General features: G+C 26.6%; 1 protein-coding gene across 1 annotated transcript in view; it reads left to right on the top strand.

Moving 5' to 3' along the window:
• Positions 1-15,000, top strand: part of LOC124431448 (putative uncharacterized protein DDB_G0277255) — a 62,304-nt gene that overhangs the window by 41,978 nt on the left and 5,326 nt on the right. Inside the window, exon 2 of the mRNA XM_046979381.1 lies at positions 1,754-1,883. Within this exon, the coding sequence (XP_046835337.1) occupies positions 1,754-1,883 (130 nt within the window). The remainder of the gene's footprint in view (positions 1-1,753; positions 1,884-15,000) is intronic.

Raw genomic sequence — 15,000 nt, 5'->3', positions numbered from 1 at the left:
ATTTTTAAAGCTTTTAGTTCTTTAAAAATTATTATATTAATTTTATGACAGATGAAATCGTATTTATCTCTTTTTTTTCTTTGTATTTTTAATTTTCTTATCTTTTTTTTCCTTTTTTTTTTTTTTTTTTTTTGAAACCTATAATAAAAAAAAATTTAATCGAAACCAAAATAATATTTTGTTTATTTCTTTTATTATCTATAATATGCTTTATAATATTTTTTGTCCATTGTATCTATTTGTTTTCTCTTTTTTTTCTTTCATTTAAAAAAGAAATATTATCTCAAAGAGATATTATTTAGAAAATAAATAAATAAAGAAATAATAATATATACATGTATTATTATTATTTTTAATATCAGAAACAAAGAATTTAATTTTGGAATTTTTGAAATTAATTCCTTTTTTACATTTCGATTGGAATTAATCCAACGGCGAGATTAAGACAAATAAATTGATTAAATAAATTTCTCTTGATGGATTATCTTCATAAAGTTTCATATATTTTTATCTGTATAAAATTTTTTTTATTATCCTTTTAACGATCGAAACCTCTTGATTGGCTTTTTGATTTTAAATTTCAACGACGAAAATGATTACGTTTCATTAATATCGAACTTTTGTCGTTTTTTCAATACGATTATTATCAACTTATCATTCTTATTTCTTGATCCCTTTATTTCTTCCTGATTACTCGTGATTGCTCGTAATCATTTTTAATACTATATACCGATCGTAATATATATTTATATACGTATATATATATATATACATATATATATATACAGGATGTTAAATCTAATTCAATTAGTTGAATTATCTCGTTCATTTATGAAAAATAGAAAAACGAAAAAAAAAAAAAAAAAGAAAAGAGCAAAGAAAAATATCAAAGGGAAAAGTTGTCCAATCAATGGGAATGATATTTCGATTGGTAATACATATCTTTTTTTTTCTCTCAACGTCATTTTGTTCTCAAACTTTCAAATTAAACGAACGTTTTATTTCTTTCTGTTTTTTTTTTTTTTTTAAATGATCGACATATTTCCATTATCATGGAGATAATGTAGCTTTTAAGTAAAACCTATACGACGATATTGAATACGTCGACGTTTAAATGGGATTACGTAAGAAGGCCAAATTTTTGGAAAAATAAAAACAGAAAGGAAATAAAAGAAAGAAAAAATGATAAAATAATGAAATCAAAAAAAAATTAATTCCAATATATATATAGTACATATGATACATAAAAATTTATAATACTGAATATATAGCGGTTGGACCAATCGGTCCTTCGATATGTTTAATATATAATTTTTTTATGTTGAGAAAAAAAAAAAAGAGAAAAATGATATTACAAGTGTTTGAATAAAATGAGACATTCTGTATATAAGATTTTACGAGATAAGGTATTTAATTGGAATGTTAACGAAGCAAGCCACGTAATAATAAGTTTATGAAGTCAATGGATAAGTATAGTCGGTCAGTGGTTATTATATGAGTTCATTGAACTTCTTTATATACATATATATATATATATATATATATATATATATATATATATATATGTATATTAAGAAGATGAACAAAATAAGAATTATAAAATCTATACGTATTTTTCTTTTATCCTTATACATATATATATGTATATATATGAACGATAAATATAGTATACGAGATAAAATAATAAACGATTTGTAATTTTAATTTTACCATTCTCTTTTTGTTTCTTACTTTTCTTTCTTATTCTTTTTAGGCTAACATAAGCCAGACGGAATATGAGAGGGCGCACAGAGAGTACCTGAAGAAAGTGCAGCTGTCGCAGCATCATGGACCACCGCAGGAGTCGAGAAAGCGAAGAAGACTTCACGTGTTTCATGGCACAGGTATTAAAAAGAAAGAGAAGAAAAAAAGAAAAATAATAAAAAAAAAAAAAAAGATAGAAAGAAAGAAATAAAGAAAAAAGCAAAATAAAAGAGATCATGAGATTTTTCATATTACTTTGTGTTATACGTACATACGTATATCTACATATAATATATACATATATACATATATATATATGTATATATATATATATATTAGGTGGACCGGAAAGTAATGTCGTTTCTGCGTATGTCGATATTTGATTGTGATGAAAAATAAAAACTTGTTAAAAATCTATTCGTTTGAATTTAATTTAAGAAAGCGACATTACTTTCCGGTTCCCCTAATATATATATATATATATATATATATATGTATAATATACATATAATATATATGATCTATATATAATTATATACATTATATACGTATACAAATATATATGTATATATGTATCTTTATTTATGTATATATATATATATATATATATATATGTATATACATAAGTCTTTTTTTCATCTCACGTGAAGAGTAAAAAAAGAGAGAGAGACTTGAAATTTTCACGCTTCGCTCGTAAACTCGTATAAGAAAAGCCCTGACACTTTGTTTCTTACAGATGAGAGAAAGGGTTAAAAGAATGAAAGAAAAAAAAAAGAAAAGAAAAAGAAAGAAAGAATGTATGAGAGAGAGAGAGAGAGAGAGAGAGAGAGAGAGAGAGAGAGAGAGTGAGAGACAGAAATTAAAGGGTCATTTTAAAAAGGGCCACGAAATTTTCCCCCTAGAATTCCGACAAAAAGAGCTACTCCTCGTTCACCTCCAACCCCCCCCCCTTTCCCCACCGTTCAACTTCTTCCCCCCCGCCCCCACATCTATATCCTCCTTCTCACGCGTCCCACCCCATTCCACCATATTCTCTCTAAAAAACTCAAGCGAATACTTTTAGCAAAGAACCACTGCAAACTCATTTCTATTGTAATTCTTTCTTCTTTCTTTCATTTTTTCTTTCTTTCTTTCTTTCTTTCCTTTGCCTTCTTCTTCTTCTTCTACTTCTTCTTCTTCCTTTTTCTCCTACTTTTTTTCGTTTCTCCCGTCGGTACCGAATGGTAAGAAAAAGAAAAAAACAGACGAAATGTTGGAAGAAGAGGTACGAAGAGTGCAAGAGAGAGAGAGAGAGAGAGAGAGAGAGAGAGAGAGAGTGCGAGAGAGGTGAAAGGAGGAGAAAAGGTGTGGTGTGAGTAGAGGAGGAGGAGGAGGAGGAGGAGGAGGTAGGGAGGTAGAAGACGACGAAGGGAAAATCCCCGAAGCGTGGAAATCCCCTAGGAACTTGAAACAAACGTCCAAAAGATAGATACTCCTGTCACGGTCAATGAACTTAGAGTACTGGAAGATCTCACGGATCTTTTAACGGAAGGAGATAGAAGAAAGTAGGATAAGAAGAGGATAAAGATAAATAGGACGATGAAATAGATGTAACGATGGATATATTATTGTGTTGCATAATGCAAGGGGAAAAAAGAAAAAAAAAAAAAAAGAAAAGAAATGAGGTAGATCGGTGGATGATTGAGAGGAGAATCGGATCGATCGTTCGATCGTTTAGTCAGTACGACAGTAACGATGATGTAACTTCTGTAACTTTTAATGCATCATTGGACGTCATCACTTGCGTCAAATATTTTCCGTTTCTTTAGTTTCTCAGAATGAATGACGAATGGAATAATTAAAATACGATGGATAAAATCTATCTACACATCTATCTATCTATCTATCTATCTATCTATCTATCTATCTATCTATGTAGCTATCTAGTTATCTATACTTAGCTAGATATATAGATAGATAGATAGATAGAATAATAAGAGATAGAGATAGAGATATTGAGATTGAAAAAGAAAGAGAGAGAGAGAGAGAGAGAGAGAGAGAGAGAGAGAGAGAGAAAGATACAGATAAAGGAAGAGAGAGAGAGAGAGAGAGAAAGAGAGAAACTAGCGGATGCTGAAATACTAAGATTCGAAGAGTATATTTCTTTTGGAGTGTCTCGAGCAAATATACGAAAGGCTATTATTGGAACTTGTTAGAGAGAAAGAGAGAGAGAGAGAAAGAAAGAGAGAGAGAGAGAGAGAGAGAGAGAGAGAGAATGAATTCATTAGAGAAAAATTTCAAAGTCTTTGTATCGATCATATAAGAAATGATTTATTATATTAACTCACTATAATTATTTGATTTAATTTTTATAACGTGTACATATATACATATACACAGATACAGACATAAACAATACACATTAATCACACATTTTTATATACGTACGTACGTATGTATGTATGTATGTACTTGTATATTTAACTATATTGTTTTATTTATATTTTAAAAATTTGATTGAACTTTATTTGAAAAAGCTTTTATATACAATTAATTTCTATTACGTTATATAATATTCGATTTGATATATAACTTTATTATATATTATACCTGTACTATATATGATATTTGTTTTTATTAATTATATCGCAATTATATATTTAAGTATATAATTGTATATTAATTATATAATTGAATATCCAAAGATATAGTATATATTTATATTATATTATATTACGTTATATCTTGACGTTATATAATAATAATATCTAGAGAGGAAACAATCATAGGGAAATTAAGTTTCTTATCTCTCTCTCTCCCTCTTTTTTTTTTTTTTTTTTTTTTCTTAATCAACAACATGAAGAAAAAAAAGAAGAAAAAAAAAAGAGATATCAGTTACACGTATAGTAGTAGATTTTCTTTTTTTTTTTTTACTTTTTTCATTATTTCTTTTTCCTCTCTTATTTCTTTTTTTTCTTTTTTTTTTTTTTTTTCTTTTTTTTTTTTTATTTTTGATATGAAAATTTTACTACCATCCATTATATATAAATATTTCACGTTAACGAATTGATAAATATTAATTGTACGTACTGGACGTTTAATCGAATTTTTATAATCCAATCCAAAAATGGATTGCCGTTGATTGTCGTACGAAACGTTACTATTTCTATGTTCGTATGATTAATTTTAGAAAATGTATTAGATCCATCTCTTAGGAAGAAATATATACGGTATAGTTTTCCTGTCGGATATATAATTGTCCTACTGGTGTAAATAAATCTTACCTTAGGGTTAGGTTTGTATAGATAAAAGAGGGTGCGAAAGAAACGTGACATTTGACTAGAAAGCAGCAGTCAACTAATATATATATATATATATATATATATATGAAATTGTACGTTCTATTCTTTTCTATTCCATTCTATTTTTTTTTTCATACTATTCTATTCTATTCTCTTCTATTCTATTCTATTTTATTCTTTTCTTTCTCTTCTTTTTTATACGATTTTCTTAGACAGCAGTTATCGTAGATTTCGAAAGGGAATGTTTATTCGTGTCAATAAGATAAATTTTACCAGTGATATATTATTAGATACACACTTTTAAACGCTGTTGCAGTTGCTTCTCTCTCTCTCTCTCTCTCTCTCTCTCTCTTTCTCTCTCTCTCTCTCTCTCTCTCTGGACCAATTCATTCTTTCTTTAACCACGTTACTTCTCCTTCATTTCTTTCATCAACAACGACCTGTGTTATGTTACATATATACATATAAACACACATATATATATATATATATACACACACACACACACTAGTAAAATGTATATATGTACGAGAATGATATAATAAGAATTTTAAAACTGTAGGTCTTATGTCCACTTGAAAAGGCAAATTAATCCACGATAATATGGATATCAGTTTTTTCGAGATAGATCAGAACAATTTTTCTCTTGTGATTTATAAACACAACTGATATTGTTCTTAAATCATAAATCATTAATCATCTTGTTAATTTATATTAATGATAATTATCAAGATCAAAGGAGATTGATGATAATCGTTTATAAACATTAAATTATGAACGTAACAATTTGTAAGAAATGATACGGATCCAAAAAAAAAAAAAAAATCAATGTTCTATGTAAATAGATAGAATTTATGATTTTGTTGATCCCAAAAAAAAAATACAAAAAAAAAAAAGAAAAACAAAAATCTATATTATTCTATATTATTACGAAAATATAGATTTATGGTATATCAAGTATGAATATCATTCTCTCATAATTTGTATGCATTTATATGCAAGTTAAGAATGATCTAATTAACGAGATAAAAATGTTTATTCTTTAACAATTATGAATTTATGTGATTATACTGATGAAGAAAAAGAAAACAAAAATAAAAAAAAAAAAAAAAGACAGAAGAGAAAAAAGAAAAACAATAGGAAAAAAAAAAAGAAGATCATTACGTACAATTTATTTGTCTTGAAAAGTTAAATAATAACACAGTGGGAGGTCTTTTATCTTCAGTATTATTATCATAATCATAATTATAATCATTAACGAGACAAATGTTTTCATTAAAAACTTAGATATTTCTGATTTATCTAATATAAAAATCAATAAATATAATTTATCTATATTATAAAGGTAGATAAATATAATAATAGTTATTTATCTTCTCCATGTACGTCATAATTTAAATGATTTAATTAACAAGACAAATGTTTTCATTGACCAAGTAAATATTTCTGATTTAATTGATTAAAAAATGAATACGTCCAATTTATGTGTATGTCTGTGTGTGTAAATGTGTGTGTGTGTGTGTGTATGTTAAGAAAGGTAGATAAATATAATAATAGTTATTTATCTTCGATATGAACATCGTAATTTAAATGATTTAATTAACAAGACACATGTTTTCATTAACTACGTTAGATATTTCTGTTTTAGTTTGATACAAAAGTCAGTACACGTAATTTATCTGTATTAAGATGTTAGATAATAATAGTGACCCGTTTATCGTCAATTAAGAACATAATAATAATTTAAATGATACAATTAACGATATACATAGAATTAAAATAAAAAAGTCGAATTTTTGATTCTATCGATTCAAATATCAATAAGTAATTTCTCTGTTAATTAATAAGATAATAATTAAATAATAATAATAATAATAATAATAATAATAAACGGAGTAATTTATCCGTCAATAGGTACATCATAATTAAAATGATACGATTAAAACGTTACGTATTAATTTTCAAATGACAATTAAAATTTCTCGATTTCATTAGCTGATTTGAAAAATCAATAAAATCAATTTGTTCCAATGTTAACCTAGAATAGATAATAATAATGCAATTTATCTTTTAGTTAATTAACAACATAGTTTATCGGAATTATCTAATTAACGAGACACATGTTTTCACAGTAACTAACCAGCGCATATATAGATATTTCTTATCCTTCTGATTGGAAAAAAAAAGAAGAAGAAGAAGAAGGAAAAAAGAAAAAGAAAAAAAGAAAAATCAAGCTAGTAGCAAGTATGTATTATGGAATCTGGCATGTTGAGATGACCTTAGGTTTTAGGTCGGACATTCATCCAAAGTGTACCTACTCGAGCTGACCAGTCTGAAGTGGTGCTTGTCTACGGTGGTAGCAACGTGAAGAAGAAGAAGAAGAAGAAGAAAGAAAGAAAGAAAGAAAGAAAGAAAGAAAGAAAGAAAGAAAGAAAGAAAGAAAGAAAGAAAGAAGAAGAAGAAGAAGACTTCTTTGCTCGTGACGGCTCGCCTCGCAGCCTCTACACGGCTGTTATTATGAAATAGAAATTCCATGCTCGGCGGAATGCCGAGCGACGAGTTCCTCGATGCAATAAGAACGAATCGCCGACAAAATGCACGAGCAGCAACAGCAATGTAGAAGAAGTTAGTAGCAGTAGAGGTAGCAGTAGTCTCGCAATCCACTTTTGTCTTCGAACGGAATAGTTTCGATCGATCTCTTATTTTTCTTTTCCTTCTTTTTTTCTTCCTCTTTTAATTTTTTTTTTTTTTTCTTTTTTCTTATAAATCAAATTCCGACATCGTCTTCTTAAGAAGAACATATTTTGTGTTTTATGTATTTTTATTTGTATCATCCCGTTAATATTGTCGATTTTGATTGTTTAAATCTCTACGATTCAATATCTTATCGTATACAATATATCAAAATTTGTATATTGTTAAAATTATATACATGTGTATGTGTGTGTGTGTGTGTGCGTGTATGTGTGTGGATATATTTATAGACATATGCCATAATATAATTATACAAATTGGTATAATTTGAAAATTATAGTATTACTTAATGTAATATAATTTAAATAATATGAAAATTATATATATATATAATTATATAATAATTATTATATTATATAATATACATATAATATATATAATAATATATACAATAATATATATTATATAATAATAATAGTATACTATTATTATTATTATTATTATACTAATAAATTACTATATTAGTAATTGTATAGTAATAACATATATTATAGACATATGGTATAATATAATTATACAAATTAATGTGATTTGTAAATTATATTATTACTTAATGTAATATAATTTAAATGATGTGAACATTATACACACACACACACATATATAAATATATATATATATATATAATTATATAATAATTAAATTATATAATATACATATAATTTATATGTATGAAATAATATATATAATAATATATATATATATTATATAATAATAATGATAATAATAATAATAATAATAATAATAATAATAATAATATATTATAAAATTATTATTATAATATACTATTATTATTATTATAGTATATTATATTTATTATACTATATAGATATTATTTATTGCTATTATATATAGTATAATTAGATTATTTTCTTCTCTCTCTCTCTCTCTCTCTATATATATATATATATATATATTTATCTCTTTCTATCTCTTTATGTCTCATTTTATTTGTAGCGCCACGTGCAATTTGCTTCCACGTTTTAACATGATTAACGGCGCTGGAACGATCACGCATTTAATTGAGTTACGATCCGTGCCAAGAGTTGTCATCGAACACGACGAATTAATTCGTATCGCCGACGACATTCGTACCATATTCGAAACATCAAAGAGAAATTCAAGTTGATATAATAGGAATTATAAGAATCAGATTGAATCGAGAAATATATTTATACAATCGGTATTATTCATGTTCATATTGCAATTCCATTTTTCTTTTCTTTTTTATAATCTTTGTTTTTTTCACAAAAAAAAGTTTTATATTATTTTTACATAATTATATATCATTTTTAATATAATTTAAGATAATACTGCGTGAAGAGAATTTTAAAAAATTAAATAAAATTATATATATATATATATATATATATATATATATATATATGTGTGTGTGTATGAACAATACGTAGGAAGAGAAAAAACGAAAGAACGTAGAAACGTCAATCATCTTTGAAATGATCTAGCCAAAGTAGTAAATCAAGCACATGCGTTGGCGTATAATCAGGAAGTACAAAATAAGAGAGGACCTTTAATCATGAATTTTGCCGATCTAACAAATACTAGATATATATATATATATATATCTCTTTCTCTCTTTCTCTTTCACTCTCTCTGACACACACATTCTCTCTCATTCTCATTTTACTCTCTAATACGTACTGCCATGACTTAAGTTAGTTCTGGACGTTTAAATCACTCGTTTTCCAGGAATCGAGCTAAGATTCTAAAAAGGATACAGAACGGAAGACGCATTTCTCTCTCTCTCTCTCTCTCTCTCTCTCTCTCTCTCTCTCTCTCTCTCTCTCTCTTTCTCTCTATTTCTTACGTGATGCAAAAATACCTTACGAGAAACGTTCTTGATGTCTATTCTTAGAATCGAAGTCGTGTGATAAAGTCTATAATTGGCACGGCTTACGATTCCATGGTATATATATATATATATATATATATATATATATGTGTGTGTGTGTGTGTGTGTGTGTGTGTGAATCTGTGCCGGTTATTTAGGACGTATAGTCGAAGTTACGATTTCGCAGTACGAAATTCTCCGAGTCTGACGAATATCAACATATATTGGATTGTGTGAGTCCGGTCTATTAAGAAGAAAATGCCAAGAATTCCAAAAGGATTTATCATTCGAGTTATTTTCCGAGGAATCGTCAACCGACTAAGACGAAATCTTCGCCCTCTTACGATCTATCATTTCTATCTCCCTTTCTCTCTTTCTCTCTTTCTCTCTCTCTCTCTTTCTCTCGTGCTTGCGCGCACCCGCGCACTCAGTCTAATTCTATTTATGAATGAACGTAACAGTGTACGTTGGGTTGTTAATACGCATTATACATTCATAGTTTTTACTATATAAGATTTATGTGGAAAGTTTTTTTATCATTCATTTTAATTTGCCATAACGTAATAGGAAAATCGATCGATAGATCGTTATTAATTAATTGACGAAGAGATTTTTTAGTTATTTCGTTCTCTTTTTTTTCTCTTTCCTTTTTTTCTTTTTTTTTCTTTTTCTTTTCTTTTTTCTTTTTTTGCTCTCACAAAATTTCATTAAACAACGCCGTCGAGATTATTTTCATTCTAGATAATTAATCAATTGAAATTATCTATTTATATAATGAGAAATATAAATAATAAGAATTTGTTCTGTCGATCGTAACAATTGCGTAGATCGTAACAATTGATAGAAAAATTTTTCTCGATCTCTTCGTTTCTCGATTATTTTATATCGATATTTTATATTGATTTTGAATTCTACATATATATGAAAAAAAAAGCAAATAAATAAATAAGTAAAAATAAATAAATAAATAAATAAATAAAAAACAAAGATCGTCGTACGTCCATTTTTAAATCGTTTCGCGAATAAGAAACGATCCATCGATCGTCGTGATGTAAGTATTTTTCTCTAAAAAAAAAAAAAAAAAAAAAAAAAAAAAGAAAAAAAAAGAAAAAAAAAGAAAAAGAAAAAGATCATTTGGACTTAATTATTCTTCGTTCGTACGCACTCTTTCAAATCGTTTGAACAAACATAAAATCGATACGATCTGATCCATCGATCCATGATAAACGCGAGAAGAACTCAACGAGTTGTATTTCGACGAAAAAAGTTTCATGTAACTTTTTTTTTCTTGTTCTTTCGTTTTGTCGTTTTTCCTTCCTTCGAGATTTCAAAGAGGTCTGGAATTTTAATTAAAAAAAAAAAAAACAAACAAACAAACAATAAAAAAAGAAGTTTATTTCCAATCAAAAAATCATACGAACGTCAAAGAAATTATCTTCTACCGATCGTTATAATGATTGTTGGGAAGGGTGGGTGGCGGGTGGGGGGAAGAAGTGGAGGGCGAGTAGAAAAAAAAAAAGAAAAAAAAAGAAGAAAAACCCAAAGAAAGTTACGTAAAATCGGATTTAATTGTCGATTAATAAAGAGAGAACGTTTATAAATTTTCTAAATCGTACGCGATCAAATCTAAGATATGATCTATCGAACGTAAGAAATAATTTCTCGATCGTAAATAAACGTTAACGACAATAAAATAATAATAAAATTATTTTCACGAAATAATAGAATACTAAGTATCTCATTCTTCTAAGATTAATCTTACAAACTAAACATCATCATCATCTCTCTCTCTTTCTCTCTCTCTCTCTCTCTCTCTCTCTCTCTCTCTCTCTCTTTTTTTTCTATCTTTCTGTTAATCATTTACACATAAACACTTTATAAATCATTCGACGGAACAACCAATTTGTCAATCATTTCGAAGTATTTCTTTACAGCCCCATAAACGTTCTAGGCATCCCATAATTCCGTAGAATCTTATTCTTATCTAGCTAATAAATCATTCTATTTCTTTCTCTCTCTCTCTCTCTCTCTCTCTCTCGCACACACACACACACACACACACATACACACACAGGCACTCACGTATACATCCCACGTGTTCTCTCACGCAGTCACAAAAGAGTGAGAGAGAGAGAGAGAGAGAGAGAGAGAGAGAGAGAGAGAGAGAGAGAGAGAGAGAGAGAGATAGAGATATATTAGAGATAATTTCACGAAGGCGTTCAATGTTCGTACGCATAATTGAAATTTCACGTCTGAATCGATACTATTCGATATGACATACCAATAATCATGATAATTTGACATACTATAGAGATCCCATAACCATAGAGATATATCGACGTATAGGTAATGATTAACGATAATTGATTAGGGTAAAAATAATAGAATGTGAGAGAAGGGGGGCGGGATTGTGTAACGACGTTTAATGGACGTTTTCGTAGGATGATAAATCGTCTCTTAAAAAAAAAAAAAAAAAAAAGAAGAAAAAAAAAGGAAGAAAAAAAAATTAATAAAATAAAATCCCCACGCGTTTCCCTAGAAATTTGTTTTAGAAATTATTTTCTAAATTTTAAACGACGAAACGATTTTAATGGCATCTTTTGAAAAATAAAAGAAAATAGGTTATGGCGATTATTACGATTCGAGAAAATTCATTTTCACTTTTGATATTGTTTAATTGATCGAAATAGAGCTTAATTATTACGAATGATCTGTGCTTTTTAATTTAAGATATGTATGTATGTATACTATGTGCTTGTGTGTGTATGTGTGTAGTTTGGGAGTAAGTAGGAAGAAGGGGACGGAGAAGATGGAGGGAGGGTTGAGTGAGTTAGTGAGTGGGTGGTTGATTGGTTATATACATGTGAGTAATCTACTTTAATAGAACATTAGGATTTCAAAATTATTCGAATTATTTCATTGTTTATCTTTTCTATTAATAATTATGATTATCAAATGGTACCTTTATCACACATATATATATATATATATATATATATATATATATATATAATATTATACATAATAATATATAGTATTATATATGATATAATTGATTTATAAATTAATTATCTATGACCTTTGCTTTTTATTATTTGTTCGTTTAAGAAAAAAAAAAAAAAAAAAAAAAAAAAAAAAGAAAAGAAAAAAGAAAGCAAAAGAAAAAATGGAAAAAAGAAGAGAGAGAGAGAGAGAGAAATTAACGATATTGACGATAGCATAGTACTTAAGCAAATCAGTGGATTCTACGAAGTCATTCATATATCTCATTATCAGTTACTTCGTACACACATACACATCGTACATAATGCATACACGTATGTTATACTATATAAAAAGCTCGTAAAATCGTGTGTTTCGAGTTTGGAAAAGAACAGGAAGAAATTAAGACGATGGTAAACGATCATTATCTTTCTCTCTTTTTCTTTTTTTCTTTACCAAACGAACAACCTCGAAATAAAATAAATAAATTAAGCAAAAAAAAAAAAGGAAAGAAGATAAAGGATAAAAGAAAGTAAAATCATTGTTTTCCTTGATAAGAATATATATATATGTATATAGATATGTTTTATTATACTAAATTAAAATTACATGAGAAACTACAAATTCTCAATGGTTGAATATATATCAAAATAGAAACAAGAAAAAGGTTTAATAACCAATTTTAAATATCATTAATATTAATATTAATATTATTATTATTATTATTATTATTATTATTATTATTATTATTATTATTATTATTATTATTATTCCTATTTCTCCGATCATAAAAATATATAATAATTGGAAACTGTAATAAAATCGAAAGTTGAAATCGATAGAACATATCGAAATTGATCTAGATAATAATCTAAGTTATAATACAGAATATAATCTAACTATGATCTAGAAATTGTTCTTATTTTTAAATCGTATTTACGTTTAATAATGAAACCTTTCGAATATATTATTATTATTAATATTATTATTATTATTATTATTGTTATTGTTTTTTTTTAGAATATGATCTATAATAAAAATTAATCCGATAAATGATCCAGAAAAATAAGCCGACAATTGATTTCAGAAAATGAATCCATTGACGATCTAGGAAATAATTTAAAAACGATTATCGTAACGTTATCGATTTCTGCCTGAACGTACGATCTTTTACGTATCTTTTCAATGATTATGATTGATGATAATGATAATAATAATAATAATAATAATAATAATAATAATAATAATTTTTTAGAATACCAGATAGATTTAGACGAATTTCATATAACTATTATAAAATTAATAAGAAACAAATTGAGTTTCTAGTCGATCTAGAAAGGAATCTATAAAAAATGATCTAAAAAGTAATTTAGAATTGATCTACAAGAGAAAATTTCTTTATCAACGTCTTCCCAAATGCGAACAATATTTTCTCAATAATAATAATGATAATAATAATAATAATAATAATAATAATAATAATAATAATAATAATAATAATAATAATAATAATAATAAAACGAACAACAATAATAATTATTTAAAATAGCTGCTAGATTTAGATAAATTTCATATTATAAACATTATGAATTAATTAAAAACATAAACGATAAGTATCTATTCGATCTCTCTATATATTATATTATCATCTTCTATTCATTTTCTTTTTTTATTTATCTATCTATCTGTTCTATCTATCTATCTAATTATCTATATCGTGAATGTAGTACACATATATAAATATATGCGTATGTATGCATTAAAAAACGTTCATGATATACATACATACATGCCTACACACACACACACACACACACACATACAATATGATAATATAATTTATTAGTAAATTAAAAGACATTTCGTAAGAAAACAATGTAACAACTTGGAAAACTTTCTCTTTCCTATTTATCCAATTCTTTATTATCTTTCTTTCTTTACCTCTCTCTCTCTTTATCTTTATATCTACTTACATACACACAAACACACACACACACACACACACACACACACATATATATATATATATATATCTTTCTAACAATCAATTGTTAGTTGGCAATAAGCCCCGAGTTTCGCCACTTTTCACGTGAACTGCTTTTCTACATATCTGTCCTCCATCTTTACTTATGAATATATATATATATATATATATATATATATATATATATATATATATATATATTAGGTTGGAAACTATGAAACGGGCGTTTTTTTTAATTATTTCTTTCCATTCAACGCCCGTTTCATAGTTTCCAACCTAATATATATATATATGTATGTATGTATGTATGTATGTATGTACGTATATATATAAAACATTATATAGAAACGTTGTATAACATTATATACAAACGTTAACATTAAACAATTAAGTTGGCGATCAGC

This window comes from Vespa crabro, chromosome 21 (genome assembly GCF_910589235.1).
Source record: "Vespa crabro chromosome 21, iyVesCrab1.2, whole genome shotgun sequence".
Classification (NCBI taxonomy): Eukaryota; Metazoa; Arthropoda; class Insecta; order Hymenoptera; family Vespidae; genus Vespa; species Vespa crabro.
The sequence above is the reverse complement of the archived record's forward strand: the minus strand, read 5'-3'. Positions and strand labels throughout refer to the sequence as shown.